This window comes from Meles meles, chromosome 5 (genome assembly GCF_922984935.1).
Source record: "Meles meles chromosome 5, mMelMel3.1 paternal haplotype, whole genome shotgun sequence".
Classification (NCBI taxonomy): Eukaryota; Metazoa; Chordata; class Mammalia; order Carnivora; family Mustelidae; genus Meles; species Meles meles.
The window spans coordinates 94,982,263-95,008,053 of NC_060070.1; the positions used below are offsets into that span (position 1 = coordinate 94,982,263).

At 46.4% G+C, this 25,791-nt stretch overlaps 1 protein-coding gene across 6 annotated transcripts in view; it reads right to left on the bottom strand.

The window, feature by feature from the left end:
* The window catches only part of PLA2G7 (phospholipase A2 group VII), a 38,916-nt gene extending 14,694 nt beyond the window's left edge, over positions 1-24,222 (bottom strand). The window contains exons 1-3 of one of the 6 annotated variants that reach the window (XM_046004692.1): positions 23,830-24,221; positions 22,140-22,215; positions 2,141-2,283 (exon numbers count right to left, since the gene is read on the bottom strand). In XM_046004692.1, the coding sequence (XP_045860648.1) occupies positions 2,141-2,249 (109 nt within the window). In that variant the 5' untranslated portion in view covers positions 2,250-2,283; positions 22,140-22,215; positions 23,830-24,221. The other 5 variants (XM_046004691.1, XM_046004690.1, XM_046004693.1 and 2 more) reach the window with 5 other exon arrangements.
* Between the last annotated feature and the right edge of the window lie 1,569 nt (positions 24,223-25,791).

Consider the following 25,791-nt stretch of genomic DNA (forward strand, 5'->3'; position numbering starts at 1 on the left):
TTGTGAGTTCTCCATTCCACATAGGCTCGGGGAATTTTTCTCAATCACCTGGGAGGACCCAGGTTCTCTAAAACCTGCCCTCCTGCAAAGTCTCCTCACTCAACCTTCAGGAGCCACAGGTCAAGATGAGGCTATATGGCTGTCTAGTCTGAGACAGTGGACCCCTCAGGAGACCTAGAGCTGACCTGGGTTGGGTCTAAGTCTACAGAGCCCTGTGGCTGTTTGGTGCTGGGCGCGGGGGTTATAGGAAAGTTTCATCAGCCTGCAGATATTCCAGTCACAGTCCTGGATTTCCTGTTCTCGAACCGTCTGTTAGATCAGGGCTCATCATGAAGGATGAGGCAGGAGGAGGCTTGTCAGGTACAACTGGGCCACTCTCTAGAGGATAGTTTGTGGTTCAGAATTTATACATGTCACGTCCTATTCTTCTTCAACCTTTGTTTAAGAGGAGCATTGGAACCGACTGAGGGCTATGAATCTTGTTACACATTTCCGGTGGGGTTCATTTGTCAAGTATTCCTGATACCCATTCCTGGGATTTGAGATGAATTGTACACATGCTAAGAACATGTCATTTCCTTACATAGCTTCATGTCCTCCACTCACAAAAAAGCTATCTCTAGCCCATACTTCACCTGCATAACCCTACTTTCTATATATTCATTTGGTTAGAAGAATACAAACAATCATCCATTACTTTAACCCTTTATTCAATAAATGATTTCTAGTAATTTACAAAATATTTTTGCATTCATTTTTGAGCACTGAGAAAGGGGCACTGGGTTCAAGGGTGAGGCTATAAAGATGAATAGAGTAGTGCCTGTTTCCCCAAGTTTCTGCCCGTCCAATGCCAGCTTTCCATGATTTTCAACCATGAAGGGGATATAAAACGTGTTTTGAAATTCCCATGCTGTACCAATAAAAAGTACATGATGTAAATGTCTGTTCACTGATAATCCGCTCACCGTGTAAGATGTTCCTTGTTTCCAATCCTTAGAAAAGGTAATGGGAAAACTAATTTAACTAGGCTGGAAGCTCCTTGAGCTTCAGCTTGTCCACAAACTCAGTGTTAGTCACCAGTGCCTCAGTTTCCTGGTAAGTGTTGTTGAATGAGTGCACCTGTGAGGTATTACACCCTTCCCCACGCAGATGTAGACACAACATACGGTCCTTCCTAGGGATGCCTTTACTTTCCTAGCTACGAAACAGGGCAATACTTATCAGGGGCAGGGTGATGAAAGCCTTTTGTAAATGTTACAATAAGGAGTCACCCGTCAAACCTGAACAGCTCGATCCAGAGTGACCAGGCATGGGGCCACAGACAGTATGACACCATTCAGAAGCCACCTACACGGTTCACCTGAGGGGAAGCTGGCTACAGAAGATGATGCAGCACAATGCTCTGGGGTTTGCAGGCATTTGCAAAGCTCTTTGCAGTAAAGTGTCCTTCTTAGTGAAGGCACATGTCCTTGTCTAGAAATGGCTGCCTCACTCAGGCCACCTCTTCTGGGCTTGACTCAACCTCTGCCTCTTCTTCCCTCCAATTACAAGGTAAGAACGAGCAAGAGATGCGTGTCCATTCTTACCTGGGGCTCTTCAGCTTGTCCCTTTCTCTCCTTGTGATGACAGTGGAAACACTGTTCCCCTCTGGGCCCCAAGACCCTAACCTGCCATTTTCTCATCTCCTCCCCGTAGGAACCAGAACTAAACCTGTTGATCAAGACAACTGCCTGTTCTTTCTCTTCCACCAGAGCAGGTTTTGCGGTTGCCTCTGAGGGAACCCCAAGGGGGTTGTGTCACTGCGCCTGCGTGGGGGCGGGTTACGGTGGTGAGAGAGACAAGGGGCTGGGTTGAGGAAGTTTTCTACAGCAGTTGCGAGCTGAGCTTCCGGTTTGCCTGAAAATGCCTCACCTTGGTTCTGTCCTGCCGTCATGACGTTGAAGAAGACGGGAGCTTCTTCAGTTTTGGCTGGAGTGAGGAGAAAGGGAGGCTTTGTTCCATGCCCCAGGAGAACACAAGGTCTCCATAAGCCTCTTTGTAATTAACCTTAGTTAAAAGTCCACAGGTGCAACTGCTCTGGGGTCAGTCGAGTCTGGCAATGGGTCAGTTGGTCAAGCCCTTGAACAAAGAGACCTCTTACCTGATGATCTAATTTGGGCAACAGGATTTAGGTCTTGCCAGTCAATAGGATGGACCAGTGCCAGGCAGCTGCAGAGGCAGAAAAGCGCATGCACTTTGGGTGGTAACATCTTGGAAGCTGAGCAGCGGTTTCAGCTTAACTTTCTTCAAGGCAGGTTATTAAAATAAAAAAAAAAAAACATGCAATAAAGAGGACTGAGAAATCAGTGCGATTAAGGTACGAGCAACATGACTTCATATATTGTTAAGGGAGGAAGGCACCTGGAAACAATGCAAACGCGCACTGTCTGAGCTGGATTTTTGAAAGGCATCAGGGAGGCAAAATTCTTGGTAATGCTGGATCGTAGAGCACAGAAATCACACTTCTAGCAGTCACAGGAGGGTGCTGGTCACGCATTCTCTAACTCTGCAGCAGTCTGCTTTGGTTAAAAATAGCATCGAGGGGCGCCTCCATGGCACAGTCAGTTAAGTGTCCAACTCCTGGTTTCAGATCGGGCTGGGATCTCAGGGTCGTGAGATCAAACCCCGCATTGGGCTGTGTGCTCAGCACAGAGTCAATGCTTAATTGATAAATAAATAAATAAATAAATAAGACTTAAAAAAAAAAAAAAAGAACAGCATCTCCCTGATATGAGGACATGGAGAAGCAACATGGGGGGGTAGGGGGATAGGAGAAGAATAAATGAAACAAGATGGGATTGGGAGGGAGACAAACCATAAATGACTCTTAATCTCACAAAACAAACTGGGCGTTGCTGGGGGGAGGTGGGATTGGGAGAGGGGGAGCGGGCTATGGACATTGGGGAGGCGAGGCGAACCATAAGAGACTATGGACTCTGAAAAACAACCTGAGGGTTTTGAAGGGTCAGGGGTGGGAGGTTGGGGGAACAGGTGGTGGGTAATGGGGAGGGCACGTTTTGCATGGAGCACTGGGTGTTGTGCAAAAAGAATGAATACTGTTACGCTGAAAAAATAAATAAAATGGGAAAAAAAAAAAAAGAACAGCATCAATAATTGTAAGTCACAGATCACATTCATAATAATATCCTAGGCACATTTGCAAACACTCTGTTAAGTTTTGGCTGGCGTTTCCATCAGGGTTATAAAATATCATATGGCTGCAGCTGTGACTGTTTTGGTGCTGATGACATTTTTATTTTTGGTGATCTCTATAATCCTCCTACCCTGAAACCTTCCCCAAGACAGAGGTCAGGTTTTATGTATGTTCCCACTGCCTTAGAGGACCTGGCATGCAGTGGTGTTGCCTGAATGTTTATAGAATTCATGAATGAGTATCTGTAGCCTCACAAACAGCATATTAGACTCATGATAGTAAGAACTGATATTACAGTTGGGTGCTATGCTAACAACTTATTAGCAAAAACTACCTTGTAGTTTCACCCCTACCCTGTACAAGTTCTCCCTTGGAAAAAAACGGTATTCCTATGCTTGAATACTTACACAGAATTCATAGACACATACACATACATACATACACATAAATATATGTATATAAAATAGTTTTAAATTTGTTTATAGTACGTCATTTGAAGTTACACTTTTAATTTGATAGTATGTTTTGAGTCTTTTCATGTGAGTACCTAGCACTGTAATTTGCCTTTTTATTTTAAAATGGCACTTAGGTGTTGCTCAAAAAAGTCTGTTCACTGGGGCACTTGGGTGGCTCAGTCAGTTAAGCACCCAACTCTTGGATTCGGGTCAGGTCATGATGTCAGCATCCTGAGATTGAGCCCCAAATCTGGCTCTGCACTCAGCATGGAGTCGGCTTGACATTCTCTCCCTCACCCTCTGCCCCTCCCCTTGTTCTCGCTCTCTTGCTTTCTCTCAATAAATACAATATATTTTTTTTAAAGTTTGCTCACTAAATAAATAACAACGTTGCCAACATTTGGAAGCTTATTATATGCCCAGCATTTTTCAGTTTCTGGTACAGGCTATCTTACTCAGTCATCATTAAACAAGCTGCGAGGGAGTTTTAATGATCCCCACTGTATTGACAAGGAAACTGAGGCAAGGAGAATTTTACTCATCACACAGCTAGCAAGGGCTGGAGGTGGGGCTTGAATCCAGAATATCTGAGTCCCTGCTTTCATTTATTTATTTATTTATTTTTAAAGATTTTATTTATTTGACAGCAATCACAGGTAGGCAGAGAGAGAGGAAGGGAAGCAGGCTCCCTGCTGAGCAGAGAGCCCGATGTGGGGTTCCATCCCAGGACCCTGGGATCATAACCTGAGCCAAAGGCAGAGGCTTTAATCCACTGAGCCAGCCAGGTACCCCTGAGTCCCTGCTTTTAACCACAACACACCAACTTTGGGTAGCCCTGATTTCTCTTCCCCCTAAAATGATAATCTTCTGAAGTTAATGAACGCACGACTCTTTCGATGATGCTCTTGTGTTCAGGAACTTCCTGGATTGAAAAGAGGGTTTAATAAAGAGCTAGACATTGTTCTCTAAAGAGATGAGCATCTGTCTCATTGTTCTTGCCCTAATTGCTATTTGAAGCCACATGCCAGAACCCTTGGAAACCGCGGAGTACTGTGTATGAATCCAAAGAAATAGCTACCGAGTTTTCCAAATAAGCAACAGAAGTTGAACTGAGGCTCTCTGCTCACCAGCCTCCGGCACTCCCCTGCTGTTGGACCGTGACAACTGGGTTTTCCATCCAATGACATCATCCACAGAAAGTATTTACAGGGACACGAGGCTTGAGAAAATTCCACCCACGGTGCTCACAGCCCATGACTGAATAAGAGGAGTGTCATTCGGCCATTTGGAAAATCACGGGGCACGACGATGAGGAAAAATGAAGGCAAAGTGAAACACATAGGGAGGTCAACAGAGATTTTTTAGAAATATCACATTAATGCAAAGGAAGTTAGCTTGGTCACAGCTCCTCAGGGATTGTGACACGATCCCTGTAACAACCTCAGGAAGAGTTAGAGATAGCCAATTGTTGGGAGGGCTTCCCCAAGTCCTCTGAGCAGGACTGGGGTGCTCTGCCTTCCCCCTGCTTCCTGACAGCCCTGTGCCGCTGCCATCTTCTGCGGTCCTCAGAGTGAAGTGGCATTCGGAGTTCCCTCCCTGACCTCATGCAAGCCACAGGGGTTCTCAGGGAACCTTTGTTCAAAGTGCCTGGGGCAACTAGGTGGCTCAGTTAGTTAAGCGTCCCACTCTTGATTTCAGCTCAGGTTGTGATCTCAGGGTCTTGAGATCGAGACCCAGTGGGGCTCCAAGCTGGGCGTGGAGGATACTCGAGATTCTCTCTCTTCCTCTGAGTCCCCACCTCCCTCAGCTCCCCCCCACCCCACCCCGGCTCAAGCTCAAATGCTCTAAAAAAAAAAAAAAAAAAAAAAAAAAGAGCATACTGACTTATTCCTGAGTCCTACCCCAGACCTACTGACTCAGAATCTTTAGGCATGTCTGGGCATCTGCACTTTAGTTCCTGAGGGATCCCCACACAGTCACGCCCAGCATATAGTATTTGGAAACTGCTGCAACGGAATGAAAAGAGTACTATTTATTTGTTATTTTTATTTATTTATTATTTCTTTTTATGTGAGTAAACTCTAGTCCCAATGTGGGGCTCGAACTCCTGACCCTGAGATCAAGTTATCTGCTCTTCCAACTGAGCCTCCCAGGAGCCCAGAGAGTATTATTCGTTTAGAGGTTCTTGTCAGCCTATCATGCATGCTGTCTGATCTCGCCCTCAGAGTAGTAACCCTCTAAATAATGTAATGATTGGCGGCCTCATTTCTTCATTCACTTGTTCCTGTCTTCACGTACTCAATTTTTAGAATGCCAATGTGTCAGTCTATGCTTGGGATATAAAGATTTCTAAAATTTAAAAAAAAAAATTTTTAAAACAGATGTGATTTTTAGCTTCAAAATTCCAGTGGGTTGAGATGAGAGCCTTTCAAATAATGGTGATGAATGCTGTAACAGATTCTTTACAAAACCTGGTGGGAATAAAGGTCTAGTGGACATAACAGAGAAGCGATACTAGTGCCCTGCATTTTTCATCTGGGGGGAAGAAGAACAATACGCCATCTTCCAGCCCCCCCACCTTCCTTAACCCTTGACTCTCCCACCAAAAGGATGTATGCCCAGGTCTCCTCTCCATAGGTAACCTGATACCTATGCAGGAAATATTAGTATCAGGATCCCCTCCCCCCCATCACCAAATACCTTACCATGTATGGATGTGAACCCATGCCCTGCCTTGGCCCGATAAAAGACCCCGGCTGACTCCCTCCCAGTGCCCTCCCCGTGCAACTTTCCTGGCTCCCCTTCTCCTGAGCCCCGAAACTTCGCTGGAGAGTGCCTTTAATAAATCTTGCCTTGTGCCTACCTCACCTGGTGTTGTGTTTACCTCGCCTGCAAAACTTTACAGTCACATCTGCAGGCAGGACTGGAGGGCAGGCCTTTTTCTTTGACCCCCGTGGACTGAATGATCAAAGGACCCAAACCGGATCCCTCTCCTTCCTCAACCTTCCCAGAGCCACAGAAGGCACTGCCTCTCGCTGCTGCCTCAGGCCAGTGTGCTCTGTTGGAGGTTGGGGGGAGACTGTGCCAAGATTGTCCCCCTTTGGTGGGAAAGCAATGGGGTCCAAAGTTTCCCTACAGTCAAGAAAGGAGGCCTTCTCTGGGTCTGGCTCCTCAATGGTACCAGAGAAGAAGGGGCTTTCCTACCTCAGCGAGCAGAGGGTCCTGGGTCTGCGTGGTCAAGCCACGGAGCCACCAGCCACATGGCAGGCCGCCCCCTCTGCTCTGCCGGCGTCCATACAGGTCTCCACGTGGGCATTCTGCCGCCTCTGCCATGAGGCTCTGTTGACAGAACGCTTCGACCAGTGGCCTGTGAGCTCCTCCAGGGCAGAGACTGGTCTCCCAGGTCACTTACTGTTATAACTTAACAAAGGGCCCAGTGGAGAGCAAGCATTTGGAGATATTTCTTGAATGAGGAGGAAGGACTCTACCCTCTTTTTGGTGTGGCCCAGAAACACATGCCCCGATGATTTCACACCAGGGGTGACTTCTCCACACACTGAAGTGGTAGGTGTCAACGACCTGGGCTTAAGGACCTAGAGCCCAACTGCCTGGGTGTGAATTGTCACCTTGATGCTAGCAGTGTGACCCCCTGCAAACTACGGAGTCCTTCTGAGCCTATTCCCTTATCTGTAAAATGGGGCCGAGGATAAGGGCAACCCAAGGTTAAATGATGAATATATGGAAAACAGTGTTTTTGCATGTAGGTAAATGCAAAGGTTAGCATACTCATTTTGCATTGCAACGGGCCTGCCTTGCCCCTAGGTAAGTAGTTGCTTAATAAACGTTAAGGAAGTAAGAGCTAGTGCATCAATCAAGACCTTGAGACAGGAACAGGAAGGCATCCTTGACCATCATCCCCTTTGTCCACAGGTGGTTCTGCTGAATAGGTCTAATGGGATTCATTAAGGGCTCTAACAACCCCTAAACACTGTAATTAGCATGCCTCCTCCATTTCTTGGGGAACTCTGTATTCGCCGGCCTTCTTCTCCTCTGTAGCCTGCTAGGCCCCTCCTAAGGTTTGGGGTACCTCTTGTCCTCTACCCCCTGCTTCTCAAGACTTATGAAATGTTCCTCCTTTCAGCTCCTTACTTGGCTTCTCAAGGTAACAGCTCCCTAGTTTAACAAGCTGCTGCTGGGGCGCCTGGGTGGCTCAGTGGGTTAAAGCCACTGCCTTCGGCTCAGGTCATGATCCCAGGGTCCTGGGATCGAGCCCCGCATCGGGCTCTCTGCTCAGCGGGGAGACTGCTTCCCATCCTCTCTCTCTGCCTGCCTCTCTGCCTACTTGTGATCTCTGTCTGTCAAATAAATAAATAAAATCTTAAAAAAAAATAAAAATAACAAGTGGCTGCTAAGAGGTTCTGGTCTGCTCATGAGGCTTTCCTCATCAACTTCTGAATAATAGCCCTTTCTTTTAGCCAAGGTCTCCTGGGGACATGCTATGGAAGCCCCTGTAAATTTACTCTAAAGGAAAGAATCATATACTTTCGGGAAGAAATGCTTTGGAGAAAAACAAACAAACAAACAAACTTTTCAAAGTCCATCAAGTCCAATCCTGTGGGCAGTAACCCACCCTGGTTACCCCAGCCCCCACTGGCCGCCCAGCTTCCCACCAGCGTGAGTGAGGCTGTACTCTACCATTCGGCCCTGCAGTGAAGATATAGTCTATAAACCATGAGTCTAAATTATTCAGAGTATAGGTTGTGATATAATTTCTGTGTTTGAGAGAGCTAGGTAACAGACCATACTTAAGGGATGCAAACAGTTCTCTTCTGGAGATGCAGCTTCTTCTCATCATTAAAAACAAAAGTGGGGGTGCCACTTGGGTGGCTCAAGGAGCTGGGCATCTGCCTTCCGCTCAGGTCATGATCTCAGGATCCTGGGATCCAGTCCTCCATCAGCCTCCTTGCTCAGTGGAGAGCCTGCTTCTCCCTCAGCCTCTGCCCCTCCCCCTGCCTGTGCACCCTTTCTCTCTCTGACAAATAAATAAATAAAATCTTAAAAAAAAATAAAAACAATAATGGGAAAATTGTTCTTTTTTGAAACCATTTTTTTTTTCTCTATGTTTGGGACAGTAGAAGCCAGTCCTCTTTCAGGAGTTTTAACAGTGAAACAGGAAATTCTGGACAAGAAGCCCTTTTAAAATTAAACGAGTGATGTTATACAGAAAGCTGTAGAAGTAATAGGAAAGAGGATCTTGATATCAGATTTTCAATTAGGTTTACAAGGTCTAAAAGCCTGAATGAGAACGCCTTGGACCTGGGGGAGGACTTGATGAAGCATGCTTCTGGAAGCATCCACCAATGTTCCTAATTAACATATCACAGGCATCTGGGAAGAGACTCAACGATTGGTTTTCCAGTGTCTCAGCTTGCTGACTGGTTTTTGTCTGCTTGAATATTAAGCAGAAACTCCTAAAGATAAACAAAGAAGTATTTTGACTGCAACTCATAGCTTCCGAATCCAAAACTTGATTCCTGGTTTAGTTAAGAAATTTAAAAAGGTGAAGTGAGGTTTAAGTGACTGTCCTCGAGCACCTACTATGTGCCAATGCTGTCTAGCAGTGTACGTAATGTCATCGTTAGTTCTCACAACAAGGAGTAGAGTTAGGCAGGTACTACTGATGTGGGAAACAGAGGCAGAAGAAAAATTATTAAATTTCCTTACCTGCTGATAAGCTGTTGAAACAGGCAGAGTGACATTCCTCTAGGGACTCTCCACCTTAAGGTTTTGCAAGGGCAAAGGGCAATCCTAGCCTGATGGACTCCTACCCCCACTAGGATCCTGTAAATCTACTTTAACAATTTCTTTGGAAACTTAATCTCTAAACCCTCTAAGATAGTGTTGACAATCATTGCCAAGCATATGGCCCACTGATATACACCTAAAGGGTCTCACAACAAAGGTTTTACTACTGGTAATGAATAACCTTTTCCCCAAAAATAGCTAGCTCCTCAGGGTCCTGGAAAACTTGCTTCCAAAATTCCTTAGAGACTTATGCCATCCCTGACCCCCTCCCTCCCAACTTGGGAACACATAATGGACCATCCTCACAGCCCCCAGGCAGCAGCTCTTTCTGCCAACTGGTCCTGTCCCCGTGCTTTAATAAACCACCATTTTCCACCAAAGAGTCTCAAGAATTCTTTGCTGGTTATCGGCTCTGGACCTCACCCTACTGAACCTCACTTATATTTAAAACTTCATCACTATTATCCCCATTTTACAGTTAGGAACACTGAGGCTCGAAGTGATTTGCTGATTCAAATGACTAATGGGTTTTGGAGGCTTGATCAACAAGCCTTGCTCTTGGAGGTAAACGAGTCGAAACTATCAGTATCATATGCTCTTGTTTTCATTTAACGATGTATGTTTATACACAAGTAGAAAAAAAAAGTCTAGATGAATATAAAGCGAGAATGTTCTCAGCGGTTATATTTAAGTAGTAGGATTCTAGCCTTCTTTATAACATGTACTTTGCTAATTTGTCAACAAGGAACATGCACAGCTTGAGAAGGAAGAAAAATGAAACAACAAAAGCCTAGCTCTTTCCTTGAGCAACAAAATTTAAGCTGGACCCTTAGAGATTTTTGGCCCAATTCAGAGATATTATTTTTTTAAAGACTTGTATTTATTGATTTGACAGAGATCACAAGTAGGCAGAGAGGCAGGCCGTGGGGGCTTGTGGGGAGAAGCAGGCTCCCCGCTGAGCAGAGAGCCCAATGTGGGTCTGGATCCCATAACCCTGGGATCATGACCTGAGCCAAAGGCAGAGGCTTCGGCCACCCAGGCGCCCCCAGAGATAATATTGATCAGAGACTTTGTTTTGAAGCAGTAATTTTAGGAGAAAGGTGTGCTTCATTTCATTTTGAAAGTCTGGAGCAAAGGCGCCTGGCTGGCTCAGTCAATTAAGCGGCTTCCTTCGGCTCAAGTCAAGATCCTGGGGTCCTGGGATCGAGCCCTGAGTCAGGGAGCCTGCTTCTCCCTCTGCCCCTCACTTTGCTTGTGAACTCTCTCTCTCTCTCTAATTCTCTCTCAAATAAATAAATGAAGTCTTTAAAAGAAAAAAAGAAAATCTCGGGTAGGTATTTTTTCTGGAAAAAAAAAAAAGATCAGTGGTTTGTGGCTATTTCAATTTCAAATTAGCACCCACGAGCCAGGCATTGCGCTAGGTCTTTTTTTTTTTTTAAATTAACATATAATGTATTATTTGCCCCAGGGATACAGGTCTGTGAATCATCAGTCTTACACAAGGGATACAGGTCTGTGAATCATCAGTCTTACACAATGCACAGGCTTTAAAGATAGTTTCAGTGTGTTGGCGGATGGGGAGAAGAGGGAGGTTTGAGCTGTTGGGTGACAAACAAAAGAGAGTAATATACTTCAAAGATGCCTGGTTTTGTGCTCCAGACAAAGATAAACATAGGGCACCTGGGTGGCAGAGCCTGTCAAGTGTTCAACTCCCGGCTTCTGCTTGGGTCATGATCTCAGCGTCCTGAGATCAAGTCCCGTGTAGGGCTTTATGCTGAGTGTGGTCTGCTTCAGATTCTCTCTCTCCCTCTCTCACTGTCCCTCCCGCTCATGCGCTCTCTCTCTCTCTAAAAAACTAGATAATTTCTTTTTTAAAGATGAACATAACCTACTCCAGTTCTGGTGAAACCACAAGACACCACCTATCTAATCCCCTTGTTTTATATACAGGGAAACTGAGGCCCCCAAAGGGGGAGGGGGCAAAAAAAAAAAAACTTGCCTGAAACTACACAGCAAGTCAGTGGTCATATTGTGATCAAGACACCTTGTCCCCTGGTCACGAGGTCATCAGGTTTGCGACAGCAGCGAGCCCAACACTGGACGGCAGGTGCACTTGGGCTTTTGTGGAAAACATGGGATCGGCCCAAGCTCTGGACAAGGGCAAGAGGAAAGGCCTGGGCCTGTAATCAGAGGATCAGCTCAGCCAATCACTGCATCTTGGAAACCTAAATGTCCCAGCTGATGAAGGGGAATGAACACGACCAGTGTCATAAGGCTGATGAGATGAGGAAACAGGCCAGCACCACACCAAACACGCCAACTCTCAGCGCGTGTCTCTTTCCCCTTCTTGACCAGGAATCAGCTTAGATCCATTAGGAGCAAAATATACTAGATTCTAGAGCCTATGTTCTGAGAAAGAAAAGAGCCCATGACCTGAAAGTTGGTGGGTTTACCCTGCTGAGTAGCCCAGGCAGCGTGGGTAGCATGGGCTTCCCATGCCGCCATGTTTTCCTGATCCTCTCCACACTGACATGTGGAGCCAGGTCATTCTTTCTCCTGGAACTGTCCTCGATAGTTAGCAGCAACCCTGGACTCTGGGCACCAGAAGCCAGTAGCAGCATCGTCCCCCCAGGCTTGTGACAAACACAGATGTCCCCAGACTTTGCCAAGTGTCCCCTGGTGGGGGAGGGTAGGCAGCTGGAGCTGCCCTTGGTGGAGAATCACTGGGCTACATAAAGAACAAGTAGGCACGGGCAGGAAGAGCCTTCCCTTATCTAGGAGATGGGACAAAACCACATGCTCAACGCAGAATGGAGTTGAAAACCATCTATTTTAGGAGAAATAAGTATGACTGTGGGCCTCCTTGCTAAGCAGGTAGGTTTCTCTAATGGCCTATGGAGGGTCTGTCCCATATATAGGTTTAGGTTTACGAAGACATGTGAATTCTTCATTAATGCATTCAACTTGTGATAGGTATGCACCACACAATTCCTTTTCATCGTATTCCCCCCTGTAATCGAGTTGGGGGTCTCCTGCCGTGATGCCTTGGATGGTTTCCTCAGCCAGAAGCACCTGCCCCCCACAATGCCCACATACTTGGTCCTCTGTAATAGTGTGTACTTTCCCCCTGCGCTGTCTCATCATACCACAGCAGCCTAGACACCTCGCCATCTGCTGACCCATCCACCCATCCAAACATTTAGTAAGCACCCTGTGTGCCAAGCACCGGGTGCTAAGTGTATGGCTGCCTCCTACGATAAGCATCCTGCACCCTCTGAAGGGAAGCAGTACGGCAAGGACTCCAAAGCTAGGAGGAAATTTCAGTCTTGATAAATGTATTTAGAACACTGCAATCAGAAAAATCTGTAAATGAATTATTCTAACTATATCCATGGGTTTTATGCTCTTTTGGCTTTGTGTAGTCTTTGTCTCAAATGACAAGTGAGGGATGGGGACAGGATTGTGTTTGCTAGAAGTTGTAGCTTCCAGGGTCTTCTCCCTGCTCAGGCTAAGTGCTGAGGAGGCATGGAGAGAGTCAGGGATTTTTACAAATGCAGTTTGGGGCTTGAGATGTTTTGATAAATGTGGGTTGTGTGTGGACACAAAGGCAGATGGTTGAGTCCAGGGGGTGCATGATGCCCGAAGGCATGGACAGTCCTCCCAGGAGAAGTCACCCTCCCAGGAGAGGTCACAGAGGAGTCGACACTGGCGGAAGGAGGATCCTTAGCAGACTGACCCGAGTCAATGGGGAGAAGGAGGGCATTTCACCTAGAGGAGGCTATAAGTGAAGGCGTGGGAATCAGGGAGGTATAGGAGACGTTAGGAGGTTGGAGGCAAGAGCAGGGGGGCCAGAACACGGAGAGACCCTTCCAAGCCGTATATCTGAGCGTGGACGTCTGTCCCACAGGCAGTGACATTTCCCACCTCACCCAGCACGGCGGGCCCTTCTCCTGGCTGGTGTCCAGTGAACATGGGCTGAGCTAGCAGAGGAATGACTTCGATCCCGCAGAAGGCCGAGTGTGTCCTTAGCCCAACCATGTGTGGATGTGCATGTGTGTGTGCATCTGGGGTTTACAGAGGATGTCAAGTACAGGGGGCTAGAGCCTCAGCACAGCCTCTGAACACGGCTGGGCCCCCAGGCCACACTTTAGTCTTCCTGTGTCCCAGTGACCTCAGGGCAGCCCCTTCCTTCCTCCTTAGCTCATCTCACCCCATTAGGTTAAAGTGTTTGCTCCTTGAACGGAGGCGCTCTCCTTCATGCTGCCCTCCTATTCTCTACAACTGATGATGGAAACAGCTCCTCCTCTAAGGAAAGCAGAAACACCAGGAGGATGTTCCCTTGGAAGCCTTTCTCTCTGCCTTCAATTTAATTCCAGATCACAGCTCACCCTCTCCTCTCTATGACCAGCTCTCAGTCCCAGGCTCCAGCCTCGTTCCTCCTAAGTCAAGGGGACCTGATCTCCTTGATGGTGACTCCCCCCAGTGCCTCCTCAGCACCTCCAACCAGTCTCACTCCACACCTTTACGTGTCAGTTAACTTACGTGTCACTTTTTAACACTGAAACAGCTTGTCTGCCTTCTTTCCCTAAATAGGTTGAAGCTGCTCCTGGGAAAGGTCCAATACCTTTCGCCTTTTCAAATGTCTCACAGTCCTATGTGCCTCCACAACACATCCGCATGGTTTCGAATCCATTTCTCTGGGTTGATTTCTCAGGTAAAGCTGTTTGGCTGTTTCATGCGATTGTATTATAAGCGATCATCAATCTTCTATAGAAGTATTACACATTTTACATCAATATGACCAAACATTTCCTATATTAATAAAGTGAAAACAGTGCTTCTTGCTTTTCTGAACAAAGGACTACTATCAATGGCTACTAGTCCCTGGCTTTCTCGACACTGGCTTCTTTAAACTTCCAATGGCCACTGAGATGTCTGAGAGGGAGACTAAGGGAGGCCTCTGAATCCCCACACAGAGGGAGAATTCATAAGAAGTCTGTTCTTTTTCTATGGTTCTCCTTCTACAGAAAAGGACCTTCTACTCAACCGCGGGATTTGAGTTAGCTGGTTACGTTTGCAAATGAGGGCCCGGATAAGTATAATATTGACTTTGGACATTTACAACTGGAGAATCCAAGGGGAGGACACTGAAATGTTTTGTACAGCAATGTTACTAATCACAATGTTTAAAGGTTCATTACCGACACCAGCAGTCAAAGCATTTTCATGGAGAAAAACATACCTGGCCGGACAGATCAATAATTGGTAAACAACATGTGGGGAACACGGACTTACATATTTTTGAGCTCTGTGAAATTTACCAAAGCGTACTTGGCAGCTGTAGTGGGAGTATAGATACGTACCCTGACCTTTGGAAGGCAATTTGGCAAGCCTTAAATGGTCCATATCCTTTCACCTTCTCACTTTATTTCTAAGATCAGCACACACAAAAAGTCATATTCATAGGGAAGAAAAAATCCTAAAAATATAATGCACTATTGGTGTTTGTTCCAATTCTACTTATGGGAGCCAACACACACACACACACACACACACACACACACACACACACAACCCTACAGAACCTCAAACAATCAAGGAATATCATCAATGGGATTTTATTCAGTTATTAACAAGATATTTACAAAACAAATTCATTATGACTTAGAAAACAGTTTGCTATGCAATTCTAGCTGAAAATAGATTATAGAATTTTGCTGTGTAAAAATTCACCCTAAAAGACTATTAATTTAATAAGGGTGACAGAATTATGGTGGTTTTCCCATAATGTTTCACATTTTCTGTTACACCCAAACATACTGCCTTACTTCTAGTAAATAATTTTGAAAGAATATTTAGTAGAGCTCATATGACCATGGAGAGTGTTTATGTTTAATATTAAGTAAAATGTTATGTAGAGAATAAAGATCTCAGATATGTAAAAGACGAAGAAGGAGTGTGTGTGTGGGGGGGGCAACCGTAAGAACAAGAAGAGATATGTATCTTCAAAATATATAAAATAGATAAAAGAAATAACAAATATTTACAAAGTTCCCCCTCTTTGACGAGTTTGTAGTTAGAAATGAAAGGTAATTTTTAATCCTTCCTTCTACTTTTCTCTTTTCCAGTATTTTAAGTCGATGAGAATATTTACTTTAAAAAATCAATACTCTTTCAATACTTTCAAATAATAAAACCTGAAAAGCATTTTCTTCGATCTTGACTCCTTGATCACTAGCTAGAATATCATCCTGGCAGATAAACAAGACCTTTAAAGAGCGCTCAGAGAACACATTGTGTTACCATCCCTTTAAAAGTTGATCCCTTCTGGGGGCACCTGGCTGGCTACAGTCAGTATCTCAGGGTTGTCAGTTCAAGCCCCACATTGGGGGTATAGATGACTTTATATAAAAGTTGATACTGTCTTTTCTTCTGTGTACCAATGTCCATCCCTCAAGTCTCAGTTTCCTACTAGCTCTTCAAATCTCAGCCGAGATCTCTGTATAATACCATGACCTCCGCTAACCCTCTGTTCCTCTGTCACTAGTAAATTCTCATCAGGCATCATTTCCCCCCCACTTTTTTTTTTTTTTTAAGAATTTATTTATTTGACAGAGAGTGAGAGGAGAGAGAGCACAAGCAGGGGGAACAGCAGAAGGAGAGGGGGAAGCAGGCTCCCTGTTCAGCAGGGTAAACAATGTGGGGCTCAATCCCAGGACCCCGAGATCATGACCTGAGCTGAAGGCAGAGGCTTAACCCACTGAGCCAACCACCTGCCCCATGGCATCATTTCCCTTTTTGAAACAAAAGACAAACCAAAATAGTAGGCAAAATGTCCACTCTTGAGTCCAGAATTTCTGTCAAGAGCTGATGGGTAAATCCATGTCAATTCCAATCCTGGCAAGAGATTAGGGTCTGTGCTTACTTCTCCTGTTCTTGGTAAAGAGAAAAGAAACAGCTCTTTCATAAGCACCAGGACTCTGTTCCTCAAATTCTTTTGGATGAACTTTTAAAATGGGAGTATATGGCTGGCAGAACAACGACACTCCCGCCTCCCCAAATCTCCACATCTTAGCTCCCAGAACATTACACAGCAAAGAGGAATCAAGGTTATAGATGGAATTAAGGTAGGTAATCAGCTGACTTGAAAATAGATTATCCTGGACCATCCAGGTGGGCCCAATGTAATCAAGGGTCTTTAAAAGTGGAAGAGGGTGGGCGCCTGGGTGGCTCAGTGGGTTAAAGCCTCTGCCTTCGGCTCAGGTCATGGTCCCAGGGTCCTGGGATCGAGCCCCACATCGGGCTCTCTGCTCTGTGGGGAGCCTGCTTCCTCCTCTCTCTCTGCCTGCCTCTCTGCCTAGTTGTGATTTCTCTCTGTCAAATTAAAAAAAAAAAAAAAAGTGGAAGAGGGTGGCCATAGAGGGTCCTGTGATGCAAGACCAGGCGCCATCTTGCATGGTCCTCGGGTGCAAGGCCAAACTATGGCCAAGAGCCTGGGGTTCAGCACAGTGGACATTCTAGTCCCCAGCAGTTTGCCCAGGTTCTCTGAGTGCCTCTGTGGAGCCCTGCAATGCACAGGCAGGGTGGCCACTGCCCTGGGTGTGGAAGTGCCTGACAAGAGGAAGAGCCCAATCCCAGGGATGCCCCTGGCCTGTGGTTCCTTCATCCCGTCATCAGCATGCACCTGTGCGTGCATGCCTGTGCGAGGTGGTCAGAGACCATTAGGGAGGGGAAAAGGGAGTGGGGGTTAGATTCAATGGAAGAACTGGTTGGATTGGACCTTCTGGAGCTTTGCCAGCTGTTGTCACCATCACCATTATTAAAACTACTCAGAGTACAAATTCACAGCATAACTGGTGGTAGGCACTTAGTTCTCCCATCATATTCGGAGAGCTAACACCTCTTAGCCCTGACACATATGGACAGGTCAGGTCCCTGGCCATATAGTGGAACATTTCTCAGGTCCACCACCCCCTGCCATCTGCTGGCAGCTGGTGGGCTGAGACCAGGGGGGCTGGGAGACATCCTATAGTGCAGTGCATAAGATAGACACCACAACGTAAACATCTGGCCCAAAAGGTCAGTAATGCTGAGGTTCAGGAACCCTGGTCTAAAGGGAGACTGGGGAGACTGTATCTTTTTTTAATAAGGAAGAAATATTTATTTCACTCTGAAACCAGCATTAGGGAGGCGGATGCCTGGTCAGTACAAGGAAGAACTTCTTATTTTATTTTTTGTTTTTTAATTTTTATATTTTTTAAAAGATTTTATTTATTTATTTGACAGACAGAGATCACAAGTAGGCAGAGAGGCAGGCAGAGAGAGAGGAAGGGAAGCTGGCTCCCCGCTGAGCAGAGAGCCCGATGCAGGGCTCGATCCCAGGACTCTGGGATCATGACCTGAGCCAAAGGCAGAGGCTTTAGCCCACTGAGCCACCCAGGCACCCCTGTTTTTTAATTTTTTAAAAAGATTTTATTTGTTTATTTGACGGAGAGAGAGAGAGAGACAGCGAGAGAGGGAACACAAGCAGGGGCAGAGGGAGAAGCAAGCTTCCTGCCGAGCAGGGAGTCCTGTGCAGAGCTCGATCCCAGAACCCTGGGATCACAAGCTGAGCTGAAGGCAGATGCTTAATGACTGAGCCCCCCAGGCGCCCCAAGGAAGAACATTCTAATAATCAGGCTGTTGTGAAGTAGACCTCTGTGGGGAGAGTGCTCTGTCACAAGAAAGGTTCAAGTACCACTAGAAGTTCTTGCCTCATCCTTGCTAATACTGGAACTCAGAAAGAGAAAAGAGAGTACCTGCTCTATTCATATTATGTTCTCCCTCCTATATTAGCTAAGAGAATCAAAACTTCACCTGGACATTATCTCAAATGTCCAGCTTCCTAAGCGACTTCTGCAAAAGTGTGTGAAGCCTCTTATCTCAGGCACAGTCCATACAACTCTTGTGTAATCATTTCACAACCTAAGAAAAGACATAGGGTCCAAAAAGAGTAAGAAGCAGTTCCCTGTTGTGACAGTAACTGAATGAGACAATGATAAGCCGAAATCCTTAACGGCTGCAAATAACATAATATTAATCGATTCCATTCCCATTTTGGAAATGGAAACTCATCTGCATCCAGTTTCCCAACATTTGGTGTCCTCTATAGCTTTAAGGCCGTAAATGTTAAAAGTTCCCCAAGACCACAGGGCAGTTTGTTGACTGACATCTTGGAAGGCAAGCCGTACCTTTCACACCAGGGAAACCACCTCTCTCTGAACTCTCTGAATTGTAAGGGCTTTCACAACTGGAAGTTTCTTCAAAAGGACAACCACCGAACAATAATCAGACTGATAAGGGAGCAAGGCAACAGGGCCATATGGGGAGCTGCTCAAGGAACCAGGGGTCTTGGCTCTGGGAAGCCACAGAAGGCACATAAGAGCTCCAGTTCTACAGAAAAAGGGCACGAATGGGAACCCAGAGCATAGGACCCTGTAGCGGGAGCTTTTCGACAATTATGCTATTCTAGCAGAGGAGCAATTGAAAAGGTCTGGGGACTCCCAGCAAGGATCCCGAAAAAGGGATTCCTGCACTGGATGAGGGTAGAAGTGGGATGGATGGGCAGGACTAGTTGGCCTTAAGCCTGAACTTTCAGATCCGAAGCCTGTGAGGGCCAGCCAGGTAACTCCAACGAGCTAAACAGGACATTGAGTAATAGACGAAACAGCGGTGGGGACTGTGGCAAAGGAGACCATCCAGAGAGGAACACTGCCATGCTGCTCTAGCAGGTGTTACCGTGTGTGTGTGTGTGTGTGTGTGTGTGTGTGTGTAGGGTTGAAAGCTCCATATTAGTAGTTTCTTTTTTTTTTTTTCCCCCAAGAAAAGCTGGAAATCATATTTCTATGTAAAATCTCCTGATTTGGGGCACCTGGGTGGCTCAGTGGGTTAAAGCCTCTGCCTTCAGCTCAGGTCATGATCCCAGAGTCCTGGGATCGATCCCCACATCGGGCTCCCTGCTGAGCAAGGAGCCTGCTTCCCTCTCTCTCTGCCTGCCTCTCTGCCTACTTGTGATCTCCGTCTGTCAAATAAATGAATAAAATCTTTTTAAAAAAAATGAAATCTCCTGATTTTTAAAGGGTAGCAGCCAATTCAACATTTCAAAACATAAATCAAAGAGCATCATTAGGCACCTCTAGGAGAAACCATAGCCTCTCCCCGAACGATGCCCCAACCACTCCCAGTCCTAAGGGTCTATACAGATCCCATAATCCCTGTCATATTTTGTCTGCCATTTGAATCACCAGATGGGCCACTTCAAGCCAAAATCAGATGCTCTGGCCAGTAAATCACTAATGGGTTCTGGCAAGGGAAGGTAAGCAGGAGTCCAACGAGTCACCAAGTGCCCAGTCCTCCACTGCACACCGCGTAAATGAGGAAGAACCTCTATTTTCTTACACCCAGACACATCTCCTCCCCGTCAGCACACATCAAAATGAGGCAGGAAAGAGAAACAGGGTTGCCTCATTGCGGCAGTTAGTTGTCCTGTCCCTGAGAAGGTCAACTTTACCCTCCAGGGTAAACAACTTCAACACTCTTCCCTGGTCCTCTAAAATTTCGTCAGTGATCAACCAGGGAAAGTTCAAGAGTCCCCTGTGAGAGAGAATGCTTCACTAAGGGAAACAGCCCTATTCAACTCTGGTTCACAGCCCTCTCCAGAAATTCTGCTGCCACGTATAGATTTTCAATTATCAACAGATCTTTGCACTCAGATATCTGCACATGGCTGTATCCAGGACAAAGGCAAATGTGCTAACTTTCTTCTGAATTTTTATTCCAGTTCCCAGACTCCGATAGTCTGTCTGGGATTCTACCTAATCCCACTCAGCTCCCCAGAGTAAGCCCGCTAGGACTGCAGCATTATTCCCCTCCATTCTAGGGTGGTGTGTTTTGTGGGTAACTCTTAGTTAGGATTTTCCAACCTTCTGAGCAGATCGAAATATGTTTTATGTACAAGAAACATAATTTGTTGGAAAGAATACACTGAGTCAAAAAGAATTACGTTTATTAGAAAATTATTATGAAATTTTTGAAAATGAAGCACAGGAAATCCAAAGTCACACACCATTAGCAAATAATAGTAATAATGTCTTACGTTACCCCTAAGAGCATAATGACTAGCTTATTTCTTTTTACCAGAGGAGTGGACCAGCTGTAGCAATGTCATCGTAGCTAGGTAGATGGGGCATGTGAGAGAGAAGCAGAAAGGAACTTCCTATTCTACCTCCTGAAACAGCTTCTACCACCCACTACTACCACGGTCTGCTGGGTCACCACAATCAACCCAGGGCAGGTCTCCTTACAGCTCTTCTCCTCCTGTGACCCACTCTTCACGCTGCACCCACAGTGCCCTCTGAAGCCTTCTATCATGTCACCCCTCTGCCTTTGGCTTCCCACTGCATTTCAAGTCCAGACGGAGAACCTCGGCCTATGGGGCTCTGCCTGTAACACTATGAGCTTGCCTGTAGTGTTACAGGCAAGCCTCCGACTATGCCTGTAACACACTGAGCTCGGTGTCAGGACTGTGTGATTGTGGGTCTCTGCACCAGAACAATCGGTCAGTATTCTGGGGGCTCATCTCAAGGTCATCTCTCAGAAAGATGTCACATTAGGAGGTGCCTGGGTGGCTCAGTGGGTTAAGCATCTGCCTTTGGCTCAGGTGGTGATCCCTGAAATTGAGCCCCATTTGGGCTCCCTGACTGGTGCGAAGTCAGCTTCTCCTTCTCCCTGTGCCCCTCCTCCCTGCTCTTGCTCAAATAAATAAATAAAATCTTTAAAAAGAGAGAGGAAAAGAAAGAAAAATCTCTCCTTAAAACCCAGTCTAAGGGGGCACCTGGGTGGCTCATTTGGTTAAAGCATCTGACACTTGTTTTCGACTCAGGTCATGAACTTCGGGTTGTGGGATTAAGCGTGCGTCAGACTCCATGGCTCAGTGTGGAGGCTGCGTGTCCCTCTCCCTCTGTACCTTCCTTTGCTTGCTCTCATGCACTCTCTGTCAAATAAATAAATAAAATCTAGAAAAAAATAAAACCCAATCTAAGAAGCTGGGGCCTTCCAACTTGTCCATCTCTCTCTCACTCACACACACACACACACACATACACACACACACACACACACACACACACAGATCACAGTACTCTACCACGGCTGTTTCCTTTTCTCCAAAACATCTAGTAGTATCTGAATTTGCCTTGCTTGTCCCTTGATTCTAGAACAGGGAGTCCATAAGGACAGAGACCATATTTGTCTTACTCACTGCACTGTACTCAGTGCCATGCACATAGTAGGTGCTCAATAAATATCTCTTGAAGTCAATGAAGGAATGAACAAAACTATCGCATTTAATCCAATCAGTATTGATTCTTAAGAGCAAGCTTTTTCTTTCTCCTCAACAGCTAAGCTGGTTTGTTTGTTTTTTAAACTACAAGCCTATATATATTAGACTGTTTCTATTAGTGTGTTCTGAGTCATACCTGCAAAACAGAGCAAGTAACAGTGAAGGTACATAACAGGTGCCTGGCTTCATAGAAAGAGGCAGTACAACTCTGCTGCCCATTCCTTCAAAATACAGAGATGCCTCAGAATTCTGGGACAACGCGATTTTACAACCAGATGTTTCCCTTCAGGGGCTATTCTCTCAATACCTTCTCTTCAGTGCTTCGCTTTCATGGAAATTTCTCAGTGTCTCAAGAGGTCAGTCTAGCCCATTATCCGATGAGGCTGCAGAGGAACCAAGGTATACATAACCGGATGATCACCTTCCTTTCCAGGAAATACCCATTGTCTGGGGTGTCACTGAAAGGAACACAGATGCCTAAACTCCAGCTGACATTCCTAAGGGACCCCACTCCTGCAGTTTCCTTACTGCTCTGTGATCAGAGTCTCAAACAGGATGGTAATGTGTATTAGCCCAGAAACCTCACTGGGTCGGGAATGCCTATTCCTCACTACTGACTTTCAAGGGAACAGACGTCCAATGGAGAGGAAATGAGGAAACAGCTGCCCGGGAAGGGGTTTGTTTTCGGGAAACCTTCCGGTGCTGGGCATGCCCTTATCACACCTCAGAAGGGATTTCCCAACCTTAAAATGAGTGATTGAACCAGATTAATATCCCTCACAACTCCCGGGTGTCAGCCTTGAGCACAGAGGGCCCAGTTCCACCAAGAGCATCACCAGGCCTCCACAGCAGTGACTCCCTTGCAATGACTGCAAGCTGGAAAATGCCAAGGCGGTGGGATCTGTCACCAGCTTCTAGGGGACACCAGAATTCCCTCTGTGAGGAAATCCGCTGGGCTGCCAGCAGCTCACCCGCCCTTGTGGTGGTCCATACTTAATGCCCGGGTCCCTGAGTGGCATGGGAGCCTACGATTTTGTCCTGAGCCTTGTGCGACTGTCAACGCTTTAAGGAACACACTTCCCAGCTCCTACTTAACACACCAGGCTCCCAGCTCAGGGTTCTCACTTGGGTCAAAGGTAATTTGCACAAGACTGATTTGTTCACACAAAGCTCTCCTAAACCTGAGCTTATGTCCTTCAAAAACAAAACAAAACAAAACAAACAAACAAAAAACCCTGCAAGCTCCCTTTTATGATTCCCACACACGTCTGCGTCATCTTTCCTCATCACCTCTGCAGCAACCCCAAGAACCACAGGCCTGAATGCAAGCCTGACCTTTTAGTTTGGGGAGCTAGAAACTTCTACCACAAACTCCCGAGTGCGATGGGGGAAGACAAGGTTCTCTGCTGCCCGATTCTGTCGGCCTTTCTGTAAGCAAGCTTCCCCTTTACTCCGGATAGAGCAGGATCTTATCTGAGCCGCGGTGGGGGAGCTCTGGGATGTGCGGGCGCAGGCGAGCACAACAGAGCGAGTGCTCCGTTTTTATAGTTCTGTTCCTACAACAGCTGCTCTGAACTGGGCTCTGGAAAATGCAGTGCTCCACAAAGAGAGGTGTTCCTTGTTTTGTCCCAGCGGAGATCTAGAGATAAGAAATCTCCGCGTGTTCCCTGTTCCCCCGACTTGATTCCCTCTCGGTACCGAATTCTTAGGTTGCCACCCCAGGCCTTCCTCCTCGGGAAAAGATTTGAAAAGAACTGGGTTCGAATGCCGTCACCCTCCCTGCAAAGATCGCAGCGCTGTCGCGAGGGGGCAGGGGCAGCGAGTCGGACCCCCGCCCCTGGCAGGAGGTGGTGCGGTTCCCGTTCCCTCCAGTCCCCCAAGCCCATGGCCGTGGCCGCTCCGGGATCGCCGTCCTCCCGCGCCGCGCAGCCCCAGCCCGAGCCCAGCGCGCCCCGCGCCTCCGCGGCCTCCCGCCTCGCCCCGCGCTGCCTCCTCACCCGGGTGCTGCGGTGAGCTGCTTGCCGGAACCAGGGCCCCCCGACCGGGCGGTGCAGACCCCGACTGCTCCTCGCCGCCAGCGCTGCGGGCCTCTGCCAGCCGCAGTCCCCGCGGGCGCGCAGCGGGTGGGTGGGCTGCGCGTCCGCTGGGAGCTCCAAGTACGCCCCGGCGCGACGGGAGGAGGGACGGGGAGGAGCGTGTGGCCGCCGGCCTCCGCGGGCAGAGGCACTCCGGCGCCGGCTCGCTCAGGCGCACCCAGCACCCTCCCCAGCGGTGGTCCCGCAACCCGCACCCTCCGGGTAATTTAACACGCCCAGGGGTGGACCTCAACGTGCTTGGGGCGGTTGCTGTGCCTCCCGATTTCTCTTCTCAGACTCCTTTCGGATCAGATCTGCTCCCTGCTTCCCTCGGCATTAAGCCAACCTGGTCTGTCCTACCAACTTTGCAGTTACTCCGCTTCCCCGTGTAATCTGAAATACCGAGCCGAGTCCCCAGTTCCGTGCCCGGTGCGTTAGATCCCGACTCAGAAATGCGTGCGCTGGGCTCGGGGCTGGAAGGCTGGAAGGCTCAGTCAGTTTCATTTCTGCGTGGAGGGGCAGGGGAGGGCGATCAGAAGGACATTATGACGGAAAATGCGGGAAGAAGGGGCAATCTCGTAACTCAGTTTAATCCAGTTCCTTGGGGTTTAATTCCCTCCTTCGTTTTCCAATGCTTTCTCCTCGATCCACTTTCTCATTAAAACGTATTCATTTAAAGCTTCATTTAGAGACTCCAGGAAAATAGTTGGAAATTCATGGACAGCCTTAAGAGAGTTCTGTATTTTATTAAATAGTGATTTGGGGGTTTTGGTGAGGTGACGTAACTGCAGATGAAATTTATTTCACTTTTATTCTGAGGACTGTGATAACAATGCACGACTTAGAGCTCATTTCTCGCACTGAGTGGCATGACTTGCACCAGTTTTGTTTTTGTTTTGTTTTTAACCCTTTCTGCTTCTCAGTTTCCTCATCAGTAAAATGGAGCTAATCAAAAGACAACAGTCAGAGGCTGAAATGCTAGGACAGAGCGGGCACCTGGGGGAACATTTAGGCTGTTACCTTACTATCAGTGTCTTTAAAGAAGCAGTGACTTATTTAAACCTAACCATAGAGGAAAATTTAAATAAAACTGCATCAGCTTAATGACATTTCCCTGTACTTCCTGTGATATTAATGTGATATGAATATTAATGTAAAAGGGTACATTTACTCTACTTAAGAGATCTCTAAGGACCTCCTCTTTTTGACTTTAAGACCAAATGAAGAAGCTGGAGACTCAGCATCACACCTATAAAGGTGGTGGGCTTTGGAAGCAGGTCTAGAAGGCAGGTAGGATATATTTTGTTAGTTTTTTTCAATGCCAGCTCTATGCTTTCCCCATCAAAATAAGACCAGATTCTGGATGGAAAGACAATGGTGGCAGTTAGCAGGTTAGTGCCCTGAGAAAATACCTAGGTAGATTTAGCAAAACAAACAAACAAACAAAAAAAAACACCAAAACAGGATACCCAGTTAAAATTGAATTTCAGATAAACAACAAAAAGCTAATATATGTGTATATATATATATATATTACATATAAATACATTACATATAAATGTTTATATAAATATATAATATATGTTTATATATATGTTTATATATATATAATATATATGTAAGTATATTCCATTCAATATTTGGGACATACTTATACTAAAAATCTTTCATTGCTTATCTGAAGTTCAAATTTAATTGGGCATCCTTTCTTTTTTTACCTGGCAACCCCAGTCTGGTGAAATTAATAAAGAATGGGGCCTCACATTCCAAAAGAATGGCAAATTTTCAAGGACATACTGATTAAAAAGTGGATCTGAGGTGGATTTCGTTTTAATATTATGTAGTAAAAGGAAAAAAAACTGTGTACTTGTTTTTATAAGTTGA